Here is a 21,419-nt window from a genome sequence, read left to right as displayed (position 1 = left end):
TTATGGGGGTTTATTAGTGCCAAATCCCAGGCTCCACCCAGTTTGTAGGCGCTGTGCTCATTCTTTGGAACCAAGAGAGGTTATCACCTACCTTAATCCATGCAGCGGGGTGGATTAAGGACACCAATGTGCCTCAGGATTCTCAAAGAGGATCCTGGAAACTTCTTGTTTCTTCTTTTTTGCTGTCTTTACTAAACTCTATTGGGCCTCACTAAGGATTTGCATCTGAAATGGGCAACCTGGAGCTTTTCTCAATGAAGACATCAGATCAAAGTTCAGTTAGTCAAGGCCTTTCTAAAACATTAAGGGGGCTTGGAAGTACACAATAAAAAGATGAGCTCTGGCAGAGATTGCAGTAAAAACATTCTGATCTGTAATCCGGATAAAGAATAGATTATAGGCCAAAGAACAGCCCCTGTTTAAATTGCTTTCAGAATCCTTGTTTTGAATAAAGTTACATTTTACAATAAAAATATTTAAATTTTGATAGAATGTTTTGTTTTATTGAACTGCTTGCTTTAAAAATCAGATACTGACAAATAAAGTGATACACTGATTTAGAGAACGTGCTTTTCCACTTTTTATTTTTTTTTGTAAAACTGGCATGCCTCTGATGACTACATATTCATAAGCAATTCCATGGGTTTTTTTAAATTAAAAACTAATTATTTCTTTTAATTAAAAGTTTGGGTTTCATTGGTTATTCTCAGAAAACTATTGCGTTATTGTTACTGTTGATATTCTCTGATAACTGACCAGGCCTAACAACTATTAGTCAAGTAATTTCAAAATATTTACCTTAAATCAAATCATTCTAATTAATCTTAACAGTTTAATAAACTTTTGGTAAAATAGTATCTGCTTGAATATTTTCTATCTTTATATATAAATATAAATATTGAATATAAATATTTATATTATATTTTATTATTATATCTATTTATATTTTATATTTATATTTCTTATGCTATAATAATCTGGGGTGTTGGAGAGGCTAAGTTTACATGTATAATTCAAATAAGGTTGCAGGTTCTATTCTGAATTCCATTAATGTGGAACAATCAGATGCATTTATTTCCTCTATTTACTATGTACAACATGTTCAAAATGTGTTTTTCCTGCCCAGGTATATGTTCAATTTGGTTTATGATGTTTTATATACCAAAATTAAGATCTGAGGAAAACGTGTCTTCATTATGGCAAATCGTAGTTATTGCATGTAATGCTTAACCTACTGTTTATTCAATTTTCAAGGAATTAAAAATAATTTTAAACTATTTTCTATTTTTCTATAAAAATCACTTCTATGAAGATGCAATAATTTGGTTTTTTCACTGATTATTAAATAAAGGGAAACATTTTCCAGGTGAGCTGAAAATATTTCTGTAGCACCGTATAGTTATAGTTGTCAGAGACTGAAAAATCTAAGAGGCGGAACATATGATGTTCTGCCCATCTCATAGACTTGGCTTTTGCAAATTTGTGGTCATTTGTCTAGAATATGTGCAAAAATACATTCTTTTAATTATCTGGCTGCACTTTGGTGCTCCAACCTGGCAGAGTAAAGGTTGAATTCTGTGTGAAAAATTCACATTCAATGATGACAACGGGGGAATGAAAACTTAGTAAATATTATAATGTTTTTGTACTTGAAGCTTTAATTTAAGCTGAATTGGGAAAAACCAGAGGTTTGAAATTATTCCTAGTTAATTACTTTATTTTGACAGGTAATAGTTTAAGGTTGTAATCAGTATTGTTGTTTCCACAGGCCAGCCCAACAACGTATACAAAGTTTGGCCATTATTATGATGTTTCTAAAAAAATGTCTCCAGAACTGTGTCAGTCTGTAAAATGGCACAGTTTTTACCTCCATGAAGAATTGTCTTCCGAGCCTAAAATGAAGGCATGGTAAGTTTCATACCACTGTTCTGCTGTGTGTAAATAGATTTTGCGTATTGGCAGGAAAGGAGATTTTTGTGTTGGCGCTCGCTGTGGTGATGGAGGGGGGTCAGGAGCAGTTGGGATATGGGTCCCACGTGGTGCCACACGCCTGGAGTGGCACAGGGACAGCTCAGAGCTCTGCTCCCAGCTGGGGGAGGGAGCAGGTTGGCAGTGACAATCAAGGCAGACGTTACTAGGACAGCCTAAGCTGTCAGCCTAAGTTCAGCTGCTTCAGCCCAGCCCTAGTGACAGCCGAGTGTGGGGACTGGGGAGAGCTATTCCTGTCTGGATGAGAATCCTCCCTGAGCTCAGAGATGGGCTTGTCAGGTGGCTCTCAGTCTTAAAAGAATAGCTGCAGTTTTTAGGGCTTAGGAGACAGGCCATCCTTGACCTACATAGCTTAGAGTGCTAGATCAGATTAGTTTATGATGTGCTTTTGCTTCTTACATCCTACAGCTTCTCCTAAGGAAAACACAATATACTGTGAATAAAATTACAATCACTAATTATGTCTTACCAAACATTTCCTATTCAAACTCTTCTCAGAATGAATAACTTATTATGTTTATGTCTGTCAGTAGTGAATTAAGGAAGACTGAGAGGAAATGAGTGACAGTAGCAAAGACTCATATTAGCCTGTAGACACAAGTCCATTGTATCTTTCTTGGAGACACTTCAAGTCAAGTCAAACATTAAGGCTGGGCCAGCAATTTCTTTGTCCAGCCCAGTCACTGGATTTATATAATAGTATAATTTATATCATTTATATAATACCTAGCTTTATAGATCCCAGTGTATAGGGCCAGCTCCTGGAGGCAGTGTGGGATTCATTGGGATTGATTTCCATGCAGTGCACTCATATCAAACCTCAGATTCATGAAAGAGATGCAGTATGAACCACCTTCCATAGAGCTGTAGCAAAGCCAAGGCCAAGTCTCTCTCTAATTCATGTTCTGTGTTACATGATCAAATGTCACTGCTTTGTGAAGTAAATTCTTGTAATAGTGTAAAAAAAACCCACTTTAAGGACAAAGGAGAGAACTTCTTTCTATAGTAAATATTTGAACCAACTTTGTTTTTACGTTAATTTTATAATTTGTAATTTTTAGTGGCAGAGCAATAGAGGATGGACATAAAAATATCTAATAGGTTGCAAGGTTACAGTTATTGAGCAATTTAACTCACTTTCTCTTCTCTAGCTAATGAGAATGTTGTGGCTCATTCCATTAACTATATGGCTAGTATAGTATTAGTTCAAGTATTAAAATCAAATTAACTCATCAGTATAATATAAGAAATGGACTTTATGCATTTGATTTTATAAGCCTTGTTTAATGCTGATATTGTCCTTGTGTGCTAGCCTGATAAAAGTCCATCATTCTTACTATGTGAGTTCTATTCTTTTTTGTTTGTTTGTTTGTTTAAATCTAACAGAAAAATTGGATTTAAGTAATTTTCTTGCCAAATTGGTAGAGCACAGAGTGATGAGGTGAGGAATGTGGTCAAATCAAGCTGGAGTTTGGAATGGCTAATCTGCTTTTCCTTTCCCTGCCACCTCAACATGGGTCTCCTTCAAGAAGCCTCTCCTGAGGAAATGAAGGAATTGTGGTGTTGGGAGTAAAGACAGGTCCCAAAGTAACAGCCAGTCACCATTCTAAACATTATCATGCAGTCTAAAAGCTGTATCATAAGGGACAGGGAGGAATAAAAACCACACTGGAAATAGTGAACTCTTAGAAATCTGTGGTAAATGTAGAGTTGTGTAAGTCTCTTTCTTTACAGTAGATCATTTGTCTTCTAACTTTGATTATTGTCATTTCTGACCACAAACATAGTTGATTTTGGATTCCCTGTTTTAGAAAGGTTGTACTAGGTCAGTGTTAAGACAAGGTAGGAAGGGAGAAGTTTTCAAAATTACAGTCCCTGATAAAAAGCTTCAAAAGAAGAATGGAAGTTGTTGGAAAAATGGAAGCAAATTTAAAAGCTGACATACAGAGGGTGTAACTCTGTCTTCTGCAGTCATGGGCTACAGTAAGTTGTAGTGGCAGAAATACAGCCTGGAAATACGAAGATGTTTTCCTAATGATTTGCACAAGAAGTTGCCTTGCAGACACAAGTTAGGAGCATTGTAGAATTTCCATCACCGAAAATTTCTAAGGACAAGCCGGGTAAACATCTGTCAGACTTATTGAGGTCCTTTTCATCCCTGTATTTATGATTCTTTAATTCACATTAGTCATGATGTATTAAATCCAATACTATGTATGAATGTTACCAGTTATTTCACTGCTCTCAATGAGTTCATGCTTTTACAGAAACCAAGCAGACTGTACTGCATTTTTTACAAATACTGTGATGAAATTCTGAAAGAAGCATTCTTTTCTCAAGGAATGAAAACAAGCTCACAGTCCTCTCAGCATGATTTAATTTTTAAAAGTTTTCTAAAAAGGAGAGGGAAGGGATATTATTTTGCTGTCTCTATTGTTTGGAAAATCAGTTGAATGCTTCAGGCTTTTAAATCTAACTTGAATATATTGTAGAATAGTAAAACTTTCTGTTCCCTTGCTTAGCTAGACAATGATTTTAAAGAAAGTAGTCACACAATAGTCACCTTCCAGTTGAAATCACCAATTTGTATTAGACCTTATCTTGAATTGCCTGAAGGTCCTACTGGGAGCCTGGGCTCTTGCTCTGTGTTGCAGTGAACGAGGAGCACAGCCATGGCTAGTCAGAATGTCTCTGCTTAAAGCAAGTCATTTCTTAAGCATATGGTTCTCAGACTATAGATAGAACCATACCCAAGGTACCTTAAAAAAGTACTGACAGCCTGAAAAGAAATTTAAAAAGGAAAAAAAAAAATTACCAAAATTACTTGAAGTTCAGAAAACCTCTAAAAATTTTTTTCTTTCAATTTTTTCTTTCTTTTCATTTTAGTTATCAAAAGAAGACTGAAAAAAAATAAACAGTGGAAGTTGATAAATCCTTCCAAAAGAAGGAAGCATTTTTTAAAAAGGGGATCATTCAGTATTGAAATAATTTACATTAATAGGCTCTATATTATGAGATGTTTGCAGAAGATTTAATGACTTTCTAAAGGGTATACTTTGCAAGGTACATATCAGTAAAGATATTTCTGAATGAAGTTTTCCCTTAAATTGCGTAGGAGGGCAGACCAAAAGCAGTGGTGTGTTGTGGGGTATTTTAAATCCAAGAGTGTTTAGCTTTTGTCACTAATCCTGAGGTTGAGGAGGAAGAGGAAACTAATAGTTCTGTCTAGTTCACTGTTTTCCATAAGTGAGTGGTATTATTGTTGAGACATAATGCTCCTTTATAGTACCAAAAGTTGCAAAAATTAGGAATTAGCTAAAAAAAAAGAAAGAACTTTTCTGTCTTCTCCAAACATTTGCATGTTGTTTTATGTTGTGTGTTCCATTCTAAATATTTATAATGTTGCAGAGTGCATCATGGTTTGAGCTCAGGATGAAATAAATTGTTTTAGTTCTGTAACAACAGCCATTTGAAGAGGCACCTTCTCTCAGGTACTCATCGTGGAAGGTTTACCTGACCCAGTGCACACTTCTCACATGAAGGTCATGAGCAGTGTGACAACCTCATCCTTCTAAAGAAAGATTTTAGAAGCTCAGGGTTTGGTTTTTTTTATTGCACCTTTTTGATTAAATTATCATGCATCTTGATGGAAACTAATTGTTCCCTAGGTGTCCTGTTTGGGTGGAGTTTTTTCTCTTTCCCTGATAGAGACCTGCTACTTTTGTATGTAATTAATGTTCCGCAAAGAATGTACTTAATCCATAACTTGTTTAGATGCATCTAGAATTCACCTTGACCAGCCTTACTTTTCCCTTGATTTTTTAGTTTTGGAAGACCTTAAGTTTCATTTTTCCTCCTTGAATTTTGAAGCATCTCTTTTCCCCACCCTCCTTTCCTTTGGGAAGAGGTAGGGAGCAAGAAGAACAATCTTTCTTTGCTCTGTTTTCATTTCACCACCCCAGGATGTAACAACAGTTTATGCATTTATAGCAGAAAATAAACAAGAGAAGGAATGTATCAAATTTTCTTATCAGCTTATACTCACCTGTCAGAAATATAAGTATACTGAACATACATTTTCCAATCCTTGGAAAAACAATACTGCATCTTTTAATAAGAAAGATCCTTTGTCATAATGTTTTGAACATGAAAACATAATGTTTTGAACGTGAACATTTGTTTTAACATGAAAACCATGTATTTATAAAAAGGACCAGATCATCCTCATGCTTCTACGTCTCTAGCATCACATTAAGAAACCCTTTTTATCTCACCTGTTCTTCAGTGAGTGACCTGTCTCTGTAATTGTAGCTAATGTCTTTTTTGAGATAATTACAGAGTTTCCCTTGCAGGATCAGAGATGTAGGGATTTTATATAGGCCAGAAACTCTTGGTCCTTTTGAGAAATCATGTGTATTTATTCATATGTCCCTCTCTGGCTATCCACACAAGCACTTGGTTTCTTTATGGTCTTGGAAAGAAAGGTGATTTTTTGACTCATTATATTAAAACTGACTTTTTCTTTGCAAATAAAAATGAGTTTTGGAGATTATCAGCGTCATTTGTTCACCTTAAAGTTTGGAGCAGTCCTCCTTTTCTTTCCTGTGCTTTCACACGTGTGTGTGTGTATATCTGTTTTTTGATAGAGGGGCAAAATATTACTCTGTAAACTGGGATCTTCCAGCCAGTGTAGATATAACATTTAACAGCAGTTTGCTCTCCTTTCTGCAGTTCAGGGTTCCCTTTGGATAATCACTCAAGATGGATAGAAGTTCATTTCCCCATGATAAAAACTAATTGAAGACAGATTGTGAAGCCAGTTCTCCTAAAGGAAGTAGTAAATGGGCCTGAGTGGTGCCAAAAGAAGGCATAAGCCATAAACCTTCTGTGTCTTATCTCATTTTTTATGTTGGGGAAGGGCAGTTTTGTCCTGGTGCTAATGCTGAGCCCAGGTTTACAGGGGTGGTGGGGCTGACTGTTCTCCAGGGGTTGTTGCCAGGATATTGTGGTGTCCTGGTCGCTGCACTGCTGGAGCTGGTACCGAGCAGGAAGGCAGGAATATCCTCCCTGGTGACTCTCTGCATTGCAGGCAACACTTATTTACTTATTTTCTATCTCTGCTTCCAGTCTTGTTCTTCAGGGAAATTACCAAACAAGAAGGTTTGCTAATTAAAGGAACAAAAATAATGAAGTTGCAGTTTTTCAGTAATACTTGTAAATCTTACCTTAAGAATGGATGTGCTTTACAAAAAGAATAAATTTATCTAGAGTCTAGATTTATCAGTAAATTTAGATAAAACAGGTTTGACTGTCTTGCCTAATGGAGTCTCCTTTTCCATAACAAGGCTATTTGTCATACCCTTGATAACCTAACCTTTGTTAACTGCTTGGAAACTATCAGCAGAGAAGTCAGAGCCTTTGCTGTAACCAGGATACCTTCTTGCCAGCTCCTGCTTTATCCATTACTGAAGTGCTAAACAAAAAAAGAGTAAAGAAGGAATTGTTTAAACTCATTATCAAAATCAAATTGTGTTTAGTAACAAAACCAAAAAAAAAAAAAAGACAAGAAATTGGAAAATAAGAAATATCTTATTTCCTTCCTTAAATATTGTGACAAACATTGCCAGAAGGGTGATGCAACTTGCTTTTATAAACAGTGTTTCTACAATATTTTTCATGTTCTTATTTGCATAAGATGGGTCAAATTCAAGGAAACCATGAATAATTTAGGAAGAGGTAGAAGAAGACCTGTTTTGACATTATTGAAAAATCCACACACATTACATAATTTTATAAAAATTCTTTCTTTGCTGCAAATCTCTTTCTGTTAGATTTATTAAAGATCTATTTTATTTCTTTAACTTTGGGACCCTTTAATCCTGTTAGTGCTTTGGTTATTTTATTCACTTATCCACTAACTTTTAAAAACAAGTTAGTAATGAATTAGAAATTGGCAAATATTTTGATTGCAATATATTCTCTGGCAAAAACATTCTCTTTAATTGTGATAATGCAAAGACACAGAGAGAATTTTGGCTACTGTAGGGGTATAAAATTCATCCTGTAAACTGACAACTGCCAGGCAGTGTAGGTAGAACATTTAAAGCCATTTATTTTGCAACTAAACATTGGGAAAGTGATGGACTTCAGAAGTTAAATTTCCCCATTTGAAGTATTCCATTTTTTTGTATAGCAAGGCAGACTTTATGCATGAAATACCATTTTGAGATTATATACTGCCAGTTAATTTTCAGCTCTGAATTTCATGAAGGGTATTAAATTATTCAAGTACACCAGTTTAATCAGTATTCTTCTAGGGTACTAAATCTGAAAGAAAAATAGAGTTTAATTTGGAAACTCCATTTGTGTTCATATCAGAGAAATGTAATCTCTAAATGTTTTTTGACATTGATTATTTCAAAATTCAAATTTATTGAGACCACATGACTTTTTTGATTGTAGATGTCTATAACTCGAGTATATTTGAGGGTTGGGGTTGTGTGGATACCTGTTTTCTTAAAGGAAACATAGATTTTTGAGTTGAAGCAAAAAGACAGATCATTGCAATTCTTACATGCTTCTCAGGAAAATTGAAAGAGATGAATGCAAGATTATTTGGGTTTATTCATCAGTACAATGTACTTGGATAGCATTCTAGGCTCTTACTAAAGTAATGGGAATAATTCCATTAATATTTGGGCCAGGTGGTCTCTCAAGGAGCCTTCCAACCTAAGTTGTCACCAGACCAGACATCCAAAAATTATGAAGCAAATGAGAATATTTTTAGAGGCAAAATTTTAAAAATAACCTGTCATATTTCCCAAGAAGTCCAGCAAGAGGTTTGAATCCTCAGCACTTGCTGATAATTAGTAGTGAGTGGAAGAAAATGTTGGAGGCAGAAAGATAAAAGGGTTTAAACTGCAGTGAGGAACGTCAGGCCCAGACACCCAGCCCAGTGTGGTCCATGGGATTGAAGATAACAATGTCTCTTTTAAAAGTGAGCACCTGAATTGCTGTTTGAAAGTAAAGAGTCTGACAAGATGATTTGCTGAACTTTCATTTTGTTTTAAGTCTACTTAAATCCGTTTTTCGCCATCAGTTTGCTTTCGTTTTTCTGAGTATTTTCTAAACAATATATAGAGTAAATGCTGCCTCACAGTTTTTCTGTCATGCAAATAAAGTAGTGAAAATGTGTGAAAATTTTCATGGGAAGTCAGCTCTCTTCATCAGGGCATTGATAAGGTGTACTTGGAATAACAACTGGGTAGATCTTTGTGGGTTACAGAAGATTAGCACTGGGCTGTAATGGTTTCAACATTAAGTTGATACATTATATCATTAATCTTCTAGATGTAAGTGAGCCTGACATAATTAAGTTATCTTAATCCCTAGAGATTTTAGCTTTCACTAAATGTCTGAGCACTGAACTAGTTAATATGAAGCAATCACAACTGTTTATAATGTCAACTTTATTCCAAGAGTTTGAGGGGTTTTTTCCTTCTCTAACACCTCTTCTCTATGTGACACTTGCACTGAGAGCTGCATCTGCTCAAATTTATTTCTTATACAGCTGTTAGAGACACACAGGAGAGTATTAAAGTGTGTAAATAAAATATTTCTTCTTACCAACAGGAGTATGAACAGTGGTTATGCAAGGCTGCTTCAGTCCATTCAGAAGATCATTTCCCAGGAAGGCTTTGATGGCTCTGATCCCCAGGTACCAAAGACCCTCACACTCCTCTCTAATCCTGTTTTCTTGATTTTCAGAGGTGACACAAGGTCTTGCATAAATTATTAAGGAACAAATTGTTTCTAAGCACTGCTAAAGTAAGCAAGCAAAATAAATAGTGTTCATGTTTGAAGGGGTTTTTTGAGTTTTTAACTGTTACAGATATGCAGGACCATGCGAGAAACGAATGAAAGACAGCATTAGTAAAATGCCTTTTCTGTGCAATAACCTAATAAATGGATGGCCAAATATAGTATAAATAAATAAAACACATTTTCATCTACAATATCTGTGTTTCAGATTATTACTTTAATATAATCTGTTCAAGATTCTTGAGGTTAAATATTTACCTTTAAACATTCAGAATTTTAATTGTTATTTTAACTGGTGTGAATTTTTTAATTAATTAAATGGTGGTATCTTTATAGAAATAAGAATGCTATTTCAATTTACAAATCAAAACAGCCTATCAGCCTTCCAAAAATCTCTGTATTCTTCATAAAACATAATGTGGGTAATCAAAAACATCTTAAGTGCAACAACATAGGCTGAAAGACTTTTTCTAATTTGAGCAGTGCCCTATCAGTTATTCTTTGGCATATTCAGTAACATGGCAGTCCTTTGGAGCTGATGGAAATAATATAATAAATTATATATATTGATGCTTAATCAAAAGGTAATCATTGCTGTACACTAGAAATGTTACTGCAGTAGAAGTCAGCACAGACACTGAAGAGCCTGAAATTATTTAATACAAGGCTGTGTACCAGTCCAATATCTTAGGAATCATTTTTGCAGGGGAGATGATGCTGGAAAAGATGTTTTTCATCTTTTTAGAAACATTACCTGCACCGAGCACTTGTGTGTAAATGTCGGTGGTTGTGCTCAGCGCTGCCAGAGATGTCTGGGAGGGTTTTGCCTTCCCTTCGGTGGCAGTGCCAGTCTGGAGAAGGCCATTGGTCCCTGCCAGGTCCCTCTCCCCACTCTGTGGTAGCCATGGCAACAGGGATGTGTCATCCTCATGTGCAGCACCAGGATGCTCCTCCTGCCTCAGAGCCCTGGGTGACACAAACACCCTGCCAGCCTCCAGCCAGCCAACAGCCTCCTGCCCCAGACATCAGCCTCTTATTGCTTCTTTTGCTTGATGTATAAAATATTATGTATTTTGCTTTTATATATATATAAAAGAAAATCAAGGTTTTTCAGAGCCAGCATTTGGGTGGTTTTTTTGCTTGCAAGTAAGGAAAAATTCGACATCACCGATTGTTATTTTCTCTACTTTTTGTCAATCATTTCAAAATGTCTTACTGGTGTCAATAAAACCAGAACTTTAACTGAGGTGAATGTAACAGTATATGTTTGCTAAATAATACATATAAGTTTCTAAGGTGAAGCTTTAAAAGTTGGAGAAGTCCTTTTCCAGGCCAGTTTATTGATCTAGAAAGCCATTAGCACTATGTAGTTCTTTCTGTTTCAAAGGAGGTAATGCACATGATTTCCTGGAGTGCTTTCTATTACTTTCTTTTCATATTCCACTTTTTCCTTGCTTTGTACACTGAAATTTTTTACATTTTACATTTTACAAGTCTATAATACACACTTCTTAAAGACATGTCCAGAGCTGAACGTTGCAGTGACTCAGAACACACCTTGGATCTTTTATTTGCCAAATCTCTCAGCAATTCTCTGCTATTTCATATCCTGTTCTGTTTACTGAGCCCTCTGAAGTGTTGTTTAAGTAGGTAGGTGTGAAGAGTGTAAAGAGCAGCCTGTGTTCTTCTGGACCTGTGTATAATTGCCATATATAATTATAAAAGTTTCTGGGAAGTTTGATCATGTACACACCCCCACTCCCAAATAATTCTCTACCTGATTGGTAAAACTTTCAGATATTTTTGGCTACTTTCACATCAATATGCCAGTGATACTTAGATTTACTCCTTTATTTGAAGAGGGTTGTGAAGAAAACTGAGCAGAATGTGTCTCACCCCAGCTGAGAGATGGTTTAACACAATTAGGAAGATTAGTGAAAACTACCATTAGAGGTTTAGTAGGCCTTTGGTAAAATGATTAGGCATCTCCAGGACCTAGAACAGTTAACATTAGTTTTATAGAACTATCTGCAGGTTAATTTTATTTTTTTTACTGTCCTGCATGGCTTTGTGGACCTTAGGACAATAATTCCTGTTTGAGGTATGAGAATATAGAAAATTTTAGTCAAAGTTGACCAAAGCTGAGCTATAACCTATTTGTTCCCACTGGCTGGAGCACTTTTGCCAAAGTCTAATTGGAAAATCAGAGTTTGAATTACCTATAAGCTACAAATACAAACATCGAGTTTACATCCTTTTTAAAACCTCTAAGTAATTCTTTGCTGCTGATCATTAAGTGGGAATCCTTCATAAACTGATCATGGTATTAAGTTATATAGAATAGTTCTTCTTTGTTTCAGAATATCTTGGGGTTTTCATGTTTGACATCAGAGCTTTAATAGGCAACTATTTCCTCACCATTTCTTTTGTATACTTTGGAGGCTTTCAGGGTAATTGTTGGGGAGGATTGGTTATTTTTTGTTGTTGGCTTGGAGTTGGGTTTTCTGAATTGTTCATAATCAGAATTTCTGCTGCCAAATCAAACACTGTTGCAAAAATTACATGAAAAAAAATTTAAAAAAAGAAATTAGAAAATAGATCCAAACTTCGACTAATGTGAATATAAAAGATCTAGTGGTGTATCTAAAAAAAAAGTTATCCTACCCTTTACAGCAGGCTGGTTGTGGGAGAATATATTAGACTTAAGCTTTTCTAATATTTCAGTCTTGTAATAAACTGTCAAGGCTATATAGGCCTGACAGAATTATACTGGTAGAAGTTCTATTACTGGCCAGATAAATATTATCTAGTGTTTGGATAGCTTTATCTTTTACTACTCTTATGATTTGATGTTGTGAAATAAGCATCTGTCATCCTCTCTCCAGTAAGAGAACAGTTTTTTCCTCTGTATGTTGTTCTTATGGATGTTACTTATAAGAAAAAATAGTTTTCTCATTTTAAAAGTTTCTGTAAGTTTTATGTATGTTTGTGTTGAAATTTTGAAATAGTAGAACACTTTGTCTGCCTGGTTAATATCCATGATATTTGGATAAAACAGATAGATCTCTTAAATGCCTGGTTTTTTTCCTGTTGCTTAAGTGCACATCAAGAATTGCCTGAATCTCCTCTGATCAGAAGTAATCAAAGAATATTAGACTAAAACTTCTCTTTTTGCTATTCTTTTTAAAAATGAACATCTGATCCTAGGGGATGCCACACAGAGAAGTCAAGATTGTGTTGTATTATCCCGTTCTGTTGTCTTGATCTTCATCCAGTAGCATAAAAATTCACTTTTCGTAGCTAAAGCCTAAAAGCCTGCAAAGCCTGAGACTAAAGAATCTGCCAGAGCTGAACCATGGATTGCTTCCCCAGAGACTGGAGGTGAATTGGCAGATCAGCTCCCTGTGTAAGACACACAAGTGGATAAATGCAGAGCCACGTGGGACTGTGTGTGTCTCACAGCCCAGGCTCTGGCTGCCCCGTATGGATAAGGAAGCATTTGGAAGAGGAACCTCTTGTCTAAACCTTTCCTCTGGATTTCCAGAGCCAGCTGTGCTTGATAGTTGCTCTTTATTCCAGCTGTTGGAAATTAACATCTACAGTTTATCAAAACACTTTTCTGTAGTGAAAAGTACCTGCAAGAATTTACTTACTAAAAAAAATATGTATATATATCTGTGTGTATATAATTTGAGAAAGCTGATCTTTAAGTATGACCCCTGAACTCCAGAAATGTTTCTTTGATCACCTTGTGCAGGAAGTCTTTCAACAAAGGAGTTCATTGTCTCTCTCTCTCAGCTATTGATAGCAAATATTTCTAAAATCTTTTCCAAATATCATCAGGAAAGGTCACATCATATAAGCAGAAATGAGAGTTGTCATCATGAGCGATATCATTTTTTGCCATAAACAAATTACAACTTTGACTTCATAATCTGTCCCTTGAGAAAAGGAGCTTTATTTTAGCCACTGCCTCCAAAGCAGACCAGAAACTCACATGTCAAAGTGTGGTCCTTAAGAGAAAATCTGCTGATGTCCCCATCAGACTCTGAGTTTCCACAGCTGCGCCTACAATTTCCTTTATTAGCGGGAAGGATGTGAAAGGAACGTAAATGATGCTTGGAGATTTCTAAGACAGTGACAGGCCCATGTGTTGGAGAGTTAAGGCACTGACCTTCCTCACTCAGAAGGAGCAGAAAAAGTGGAATTGGAGCAAACACTCGGAACAGTCAGGTTGTGAAAGTGATGCAGCGGAAAGGTGAAAATAGAGGGAGAAGTTGTGTTTGATTACTCCCAGGCACTTTCAGCAAACTGTCTTAGAACTGGGAGAAAATGCTCTTCTACATGCTTTTTAAGACAGTGATGGAGGAGAGAAAGGATATAAAAGGTCCTAGAGTTACTGGATTTGATGTTAGAATATGCTTGTATTTAGCTGGTTAAAAAATACAAATTAGTAGTTCTCAGTATTTCCATGTGTCTGTTACATTTGTACTTACCCATGATATCTAAGCACTGAAAAAAATCCCATTCCATTTGCAATTTTTATAAGATCAAATGAGATTACCATGATTACATAAAATACACAATTAATATGCATATGCATTCTAGAAATTGTATTCCTCCTAGCCTTTAAAAAATGACTTTTTTTTTTTACTTTTTTTTTTTTTTTTTCTCCCAACAGAAAAAACAAAGGAATATTTTGAGGATAGGAATTCAGAGCCTGGGTTCCATATTATGGGGTGATGGTGTTTGTTGCAGTGATAATCCTGAAGATCCTCATAGCTTGACAAAATTTCTGTATGTTCTCCGTGGCCTGCTCAGGAAGTCTTTGTCAGCCTGCATCATCACGGTGCCAGCTCACCTTATCCAGGTAGGAATGCTGCTTTTGCTGGATTTCAGAGCTGACACATCACTTAGCAAAAGTTTAAAGCTTATGGTAAGAAAACAAATGCCAGTTGTGGACATTTTAAAAAGTCTCTTTTGTTCAAAGTGTGAACTTAAAATGTGACTATATCTTGTGCTTTTGTGGGAGAGTCATGCTGCAAAATCTACAAAGATGTAAATATAAAATTATTTTAGTAACAGTTATGTCAAATGTGGGTCTTGCTCCTTTTTTGAAAAACTGTCAATATTTCAGTAACTGTAGAAAAACAAAGAAAATACCTATAGTAATCTCTTTTCCAGTTATTTTTACATCTCTGTGCCCTTTCCCAGTGCTTTCAAAATGCTTTTTGGAGTATCAGTACAAGGCTTTTCAGTCCACTGTCTTTATATAAAATACTCATTGTGATGATATTTGATCTTGTTTTTAAAGCCAGGAATTGAAAGGTACAGGTTTGCTCTATAAGTCTAATTTCCCTTTGTATTGGGACTAGGAGTAAATCAGAGTCATCTTCCCAACTGCAAAATCAGAAGCAATTAACAGCATTGTTCCTGATAGTATATGGAGACTTAAATATATCTTCTGAAAATAAACTTTTTTAGCAAAAGGGAAAATGTAGATAGTCTTTTGTTCTGTGAGTGGTACTGTAACTTACAAAAGCAAAATCATTATTCACAATGAACAGAGAACCTGTAATTTTAGATATTTGATTTGATTATAGTAAAAAAGTACTGTATAAAACCTCATATTATGCAAAATATTTTCATAGTAGGTGAGTTTTTTGATAAATTAAATCCTAGCTTAGGTAGGTACATGACTCACATATATTGTTTATTGTTAAAGGTTGCTGAATACCTGCAACTGTTATTTATTTGGATACTAATGCAATTACTCTTTTGAAAATAAAGAAGGTCGATTTTCTAGTTTTACCATTGTAGTCAAAATTGTGTTAATATTTCTCCTCCATCTCCTTAAAAATATTTATTTTTAAATATTAGATGCCAGGCTATGTTCAGAAAGAAGGACAGTTGAATTTAATGTAAGAAATAGAATTTATGAATGTAAAATTATCATCCTACTTCTTACACACTGGAAATACCTGTCCATAATTGGGACATACAAACCCTTTCCATTGTAGTCTTCTTTATATATCATGCCAATAAAAAGTATATTTGTATTTAGAGAAGTACAGAAGTGCCTCTAAGAAAAAAACTGAAGTTTGTTTTAGACTTTTTTGAGAAGTTGATTATTGTTTTTTGTTTATAAATTCCAGGGAGTTAGGATTGAAATTGTACCTCATTTTTTAAATAACTGAGTTTTTAATTTTAACAGTAAGTGCTAGAATATTCTGAATTTTTTTTTTTTAGAAAGAAACATTATGCACAGAATCATTCCTTAGCTGTCCTAAACAAACAAGGGCATTAATCTGGGTTGGTTTTTTTTTTTTAATTATGAAACTTTGCGTAGCCTTCTTTAAGCACCGCGGCGTGGAGAGAGCTGTCATTAGGAGGAGCAAAGCTGCTGAGGGTTCCTCCTAGCCCACATTACTGAGTTCCCAGAGCCCTGCTGTGTAGTTGTTGCCCTCTCCAAGAAGCCTGTTAAAGAGCCCCTGGGAGCATGTGTCCAGCCTCCCTGGCACTGCTTAATTGGTGAGGCTGGCGAGATGAGAGGACAGGCGAACATGTGCTCGCGCCTCTCGCGCCGCAGACGGACCTGCCTTATAATAACAGCAGCTGCTCACATTCTCACTGCACAGCTCCTCTCCTTTCTGTTGCTGAGGGCTCTTGCTGCATTCAAAAAGTAAAGAAAATATCTCTTCTTTGCAGCAGAGAGAGAGAGAGGGATTTTTTTTTATTTTCCAAGCGTATATGTGTTTAATTTGGTCGGTTCTGGTTTTCTCATGTGCTTTATCTGTTGAACCTTCAAGTCATTGCACTGAAGGTACAGAGAATTCACACTGTTTTTCTGAGGATATAGCAAATTCCTCATTTTTTCCCCTGTATTACTGTTCCTATACTTCCCAGATTGTACTTCAGCCCCTAACTAAATTAATTGGGTGGCCTCCAAGTAAATTCTTCACATGTGTCATTTCCATGAAGGACATGTAAGTTCAGAATCACATTTAATCAAAGTTTTGTCTGAAAGACAAATACAAAAAAATAGTTTTGTCTTTACCTGCTTTGTCCTGAAAAAGTAGATTTTTGGTAGTGACATAACTTATCTTGTCTCTGTCAGTCTCCAGTGCTAGTTACTCCAGTGAAAAAGGAATAAAGCAATTGGTAGCATTGATTTTTTGACAGGGGCAATGTCTTTTCAACCCAGACTAGTTCTGTTTTTTAAATAAAGTCTGTGAATTATATATATATATATATAAATATAAAATATATGTTTGTATATGTATGTATATTTATGTACACATATCTATTTTTTGAAATTGTTTTCTTTTATGTATTTTGCCAAATGCTTCGCATCTCATGCTGTGACAGGGAGTTCACAAATTAAATCTACCTGGTTTCTTTCTTTTTCAGAAAGTTTAATTTTGTCTTTACTTTTCATATCTTATTCTTTTTTTTTTTTTTGTCTGGTGAGATATTCAAATGATCCTGTTTCATATTTTCTGTATTCCGGTTTGTAATTTTTCTCCTGCTGCCCCTTTATTCTGTTTCTAAACAGTCACTTTACCTTTTTACAGTAATACAATAATTTCATTATTGTTTGTTCACTTTTCCTACATTCTCATGCCTGGTTTGACTCTTCAGTGATTACAGAGCATTAAGCAGTGATTTTGTTCCTGATGTTTTTCCCCTCTGTGATGCACATGCATCAATGTGGCTCTTTCATTATTCCAGAAATGCATTGTCTTAGATTTAATAACTTGGAATTGCATTTATCCAAAGACAATGCTCATTAATCCAGCCTGATTGGACAGTTCATGATTTCTGTAAGGCTATATTTTGGTAAAAGATACAAGTTTTCAAAAAAAAAAAAAGTCTGTTTATGTGTGGAGTTTTTCCAGAGTAATTGGAAGAAATTGTAGTCCACTAAAGCACACAAATTTTGGGGGTTTTACTGATGAAACTTCTAGGGCAAACAGTGCATGAAGAAAAAAGAAAATTCTCTTTTCTCAACCACAAAAATAGGAATACATTATTCTGGAAGAGGGTTTAAAGAATATGACTCAAGAAAAACTTATCCAATTATGAATTTTATTCAGGTGATGTGTGACAAGTTTTACTTGATTGATATTTTCTACCGATTGAACATACTCTTATCTTACACTGTCTGTCAGGTAATAAATATTGAGCTACTTACAAGTGTGATTAAAATAGTTGATGGAAGGTTATTTTTCAAGTCTTCCTACTGCTTCTTGAAAATGCATTGTGCCTAAGAAATCATATGGTACATTTGAAAAGGGAAAATTACTTCCATTTTTAAAATCTAGCATTGATCAAGGAGGGCAGAATGAAGAGGCATTTAATTTGTTGTTGCAATTTCTAAGTTTAAGAAATATTATAAAAGCAAGTAAGGATTCTTTTTCTGCATTTTGATAATCAATGCATTTGCATACCTAAATTTAGAAAAAGAATTATTGTGCAATTGTGTGACTGAAATGACTTTAATATCACTGCTCTATAATGGAAAAGTCCTAAATTAGAATGTAAAATATTTTCCCATTGTATTTTTTTTTCTTTAATTACTAGAAATCATTGGTAAATCTAAGAACATCTTTCCCTGAAAATACTAAATAGTGTTTTTAATTTTGTTCCCATTCTTCCCAATTTTATATCACTTAAGTAGCAGTAGATTTTTTTTTAGTAGATTACTATATTCAACAGGGAAAGCGTAGCACTTGTTAAAGCCATCCTTTATTTTGAACTCAAAGCTGGTGTTACTGGTAAGGACTAAAAACCATATTAGTCAGCATGTACCAAGGGAAATTAATTGACTAATGAAAAGTCAGTATGAATGAGTCTTCTCACAGAACCTGTCCTCAGAGTCTGAGGTTCTGTTTAGCAAGATATTTTCATTATTTCATCCAGTATGTTAAAAAATTAATTCCCTACAATATTAATGTTTTGATGTTTTGAATTCACCGAAGTGCATAAGCTACAGTGTAGAAAAATTCAGAGACAAACCTTTTCACATCCAAAGGCTTTTTGTCTTCACACTGAGTGATTTAGCAGCTAAACTCAAAGTCAAGCAATGCAGTGCTTTAGAATCCATTGCTAATATAGGATTATAAGGTGTGAACCCCTATAGCTGGTGAATTTCTCACAGTTTGAAACCTTTATTCCTATGACAAGAATGAGGAGTGATCGCCTACCTTAGAGCTCTAACTTCTGAGATTTCACTGGTGAAAAAGTGCTGAATAACCTCCAAATGTATTTGATGAGGTGGCTGCACAAAGATTTGTAGTGAGATCCAACATCATCTGGTTCCTATATCATGATTAAGGAAATTTCAAATTTCTCTGCAAAATAGAAACCATGAAGATCACACTATTGTAATATTTTTCTGTGCTGCCATTTTTTTACTTGTTTTTTCATGTTGCATATTGCTTTTTGTTGTATGTGAGACTTTAACAACTGTACAAATATATTGATAATATATTGATTTACAAATAAATATCAAGATTCGTAAGTTTATGACAGGTGTTTTGGGTTATCCACATAGTTTTAGGATTTGAGTATTTTGGGTTTTAGGCATTCATAAAAGCATCTTTAAAATTCTGACTGAGCAGGAAACTCAGAGAAGCACCCTATTCAAAATTTAATTTAATGGGAAACAGTATTTTTTTGTATTTTTTTTGCCATTTCTCTTATTGCTGATGTATTTGCTAATCAAGCTGTAAAAGAAATAAAATTATTTTGTGTTTTCATAGAATCAGATTTTGGTTGCCAACAGGCTGTGATCTAGCACTACCACTTCTGATTTGGTAACAGCTACCCATTTCAAAAACAAATTCAATACACATCTGAAGCATGTTTTTGTCCCCACATAATAGTTTTCTGTTAATCAAATTAACTATATTATGATGAGCAGTCACACTTTATGTTAAAGTGGTGTGCCTAAAACAGCCTTGTCATTTTAATAAATTTTACTTTTTAGGACACATTCTCACATCATTTCTCTTTAATAAGAAAACCTCTTTCCCAAAATGCATAAATTAAACTAGAGAAGTGCATAAGTACATGCAGCATGACAATTTTACTTAACATTTTACATTTTTTTTTACATTTTACGTTACGTTTTATTTTACACCTTACGTATATAAACTGAAAATACCCCTATGAAAATCAGGTAAGATTTAGAACCAAATCTTTGAAGTACAGCATTAGACCTAAACAGTTAAATATCCCATCACAGTATGGAGATAGTCATCTGTTCAAGCATATGGAATCTTTTGGCTACTGGACTAAGTAGTTAATATAATGCCCAGTGTCCAGACATGGACACAACTGTTATGGAAGCAGAAGGGAACAGGCTCATGTATTGAGCCCATTTGGACACTGATAAGTAAAGATTAGAAGGGTGACTTTAAATAATACAGGGCCAAGTGGTTATTGCTTTTAGCAAGTAATTCTTTTAGAAAATGGAAGGTAGCATATTTTTCCCCAAAGCAGTATTTTTATTTTTTTATTATTTTTGCTTAAGTAGAAGTTCAGGTTCTTGAGGAAAAAAAAATAATAAAAGCCCTGTGACTCTAGCATTAAATACAGGATTTATCTGTTCTGTTTCAGAATCAGAATAAAGAATTTTGTGTAAAACTATTTTACAATTAAATCGTTGCATATATATTTTCCTTCTTAAGTGATTTGCACAGAGAATATTGAACTTCTGTTCAATGTGTGCTTAGAAACATTTTGATGGGAACTTTTGGTGTTGTTTGAAAATCCTGGAATTTCAGAATCCAATTCTACCTCTTTTTGTTTAGACATTCTCTATTAATTAGAATATAATCATAATAAAAAGGAATACTGCATCTTTAATGATGTTTTTGTGCCTGTGTAGTTAAGCTTTAATGCTAGGGGGGGTAAAAAAAAAAGATTAAATTAGCCTTGTAACCTCTTTCTCTTCCAGACTGATGATGGAAAATAAAAGCTCTTAGCCACAGAATGTAACACTTAGAATTAATATTTAATTAGACCAGCAAATTGTACACCGTGGCTGAAAGCTTCCAAAGAGTTGTTAGTGCCACAATTGACCTACAAGTTTAATAATAACTCACTTCTAGGAGCAAGTGCCAGTTCAGCATAGTGGAGCCACTGTAAGAAAGTCCTGGGAGATTAAAATCAGCAAACCAAATGGCAGGCGAGGATTCCTGGGATGGAGCCTTCTGGAAAGCTGGGAGCTGGAGTAGCTTTTCAGCCAGGATTCAGATGGGAACAGTGGGCAAAAAAAGCTGATCCCTCCTGTTCTAGGAGCTTCTGGTTGTAGGCCAAAATCTTAGAACAGATTTTTTTCTAAATGTTCTTACTGCAGCTATTAATTTATATCACAAATCAAGCAACGAATGGCTTATCTTCATCTTTTAATTAACTTTTAATACAAACATTGTCACTGAATTCATTGGTCATGAATTTCACTCGTGGAAGAAGGATACATTTTTGGTATGATGTGTCATTTAGTGTGTTTGTATTGCAGAATGTTTAATTTTATAGAATCTTACTGCTACATAAAGGGGTCCTTGTAAGAGTAAGATATGACAAGCAATTTGTCGTTATAT

The 21,419-nt window shown here is 34.9% G+C and overlaps 1 protein-coding gene across 3 annotated transcripts in view; it reads left to right on the top strand.

The window, feature by feature from the left end:
• Positions 1-21,419, top strand: part of ELP4 (elongator acetyltransferase complex subunit 4) — a 136,082-nt gene that overhangs the window by 28,247 nt on the left and 86,416 nt on the right. For all 3 annotated transcript variants that reach the window (XM_058864028.1, XM_058864039.1, XM_058864035.1), the window contains exons 5-7: positions 1,769-1,908; positions 9,622-9,706; positions 14,492-14,680. In XM_058864028.1, coding sequence (XP_058720011.1) covers positions 1,769-1,908; positions 9,622-9,706; positions 14,492-14,680 — 414 coding nt within the window. The remainder of the gene's footprint in view (positions 1-1,768; positions 1,909-9,621; positions 9,707-14,491; positions 14,681-21,419) is intronic.

The sequence above is a fragment of the Poecile atricapillus genome, chromosome 1, assembly GCF_030490865.1.
Source record: "Poecile atricapillus isolate bPoeAtr1 chromosome 1, bPoeAtr1.hap1, whole genome shotgun sequence".
In the NCBI taxonomy this organism is placed as follows: domain Eukaryota; kingdom Metazoa; phylum Chordata; class Aves; order Passeriformes; family Paridae; genus Poecile; species Poecile atricapillus.
This window is presented reverse-complemented; position numbering and strand designations above follow the sequence as displayed.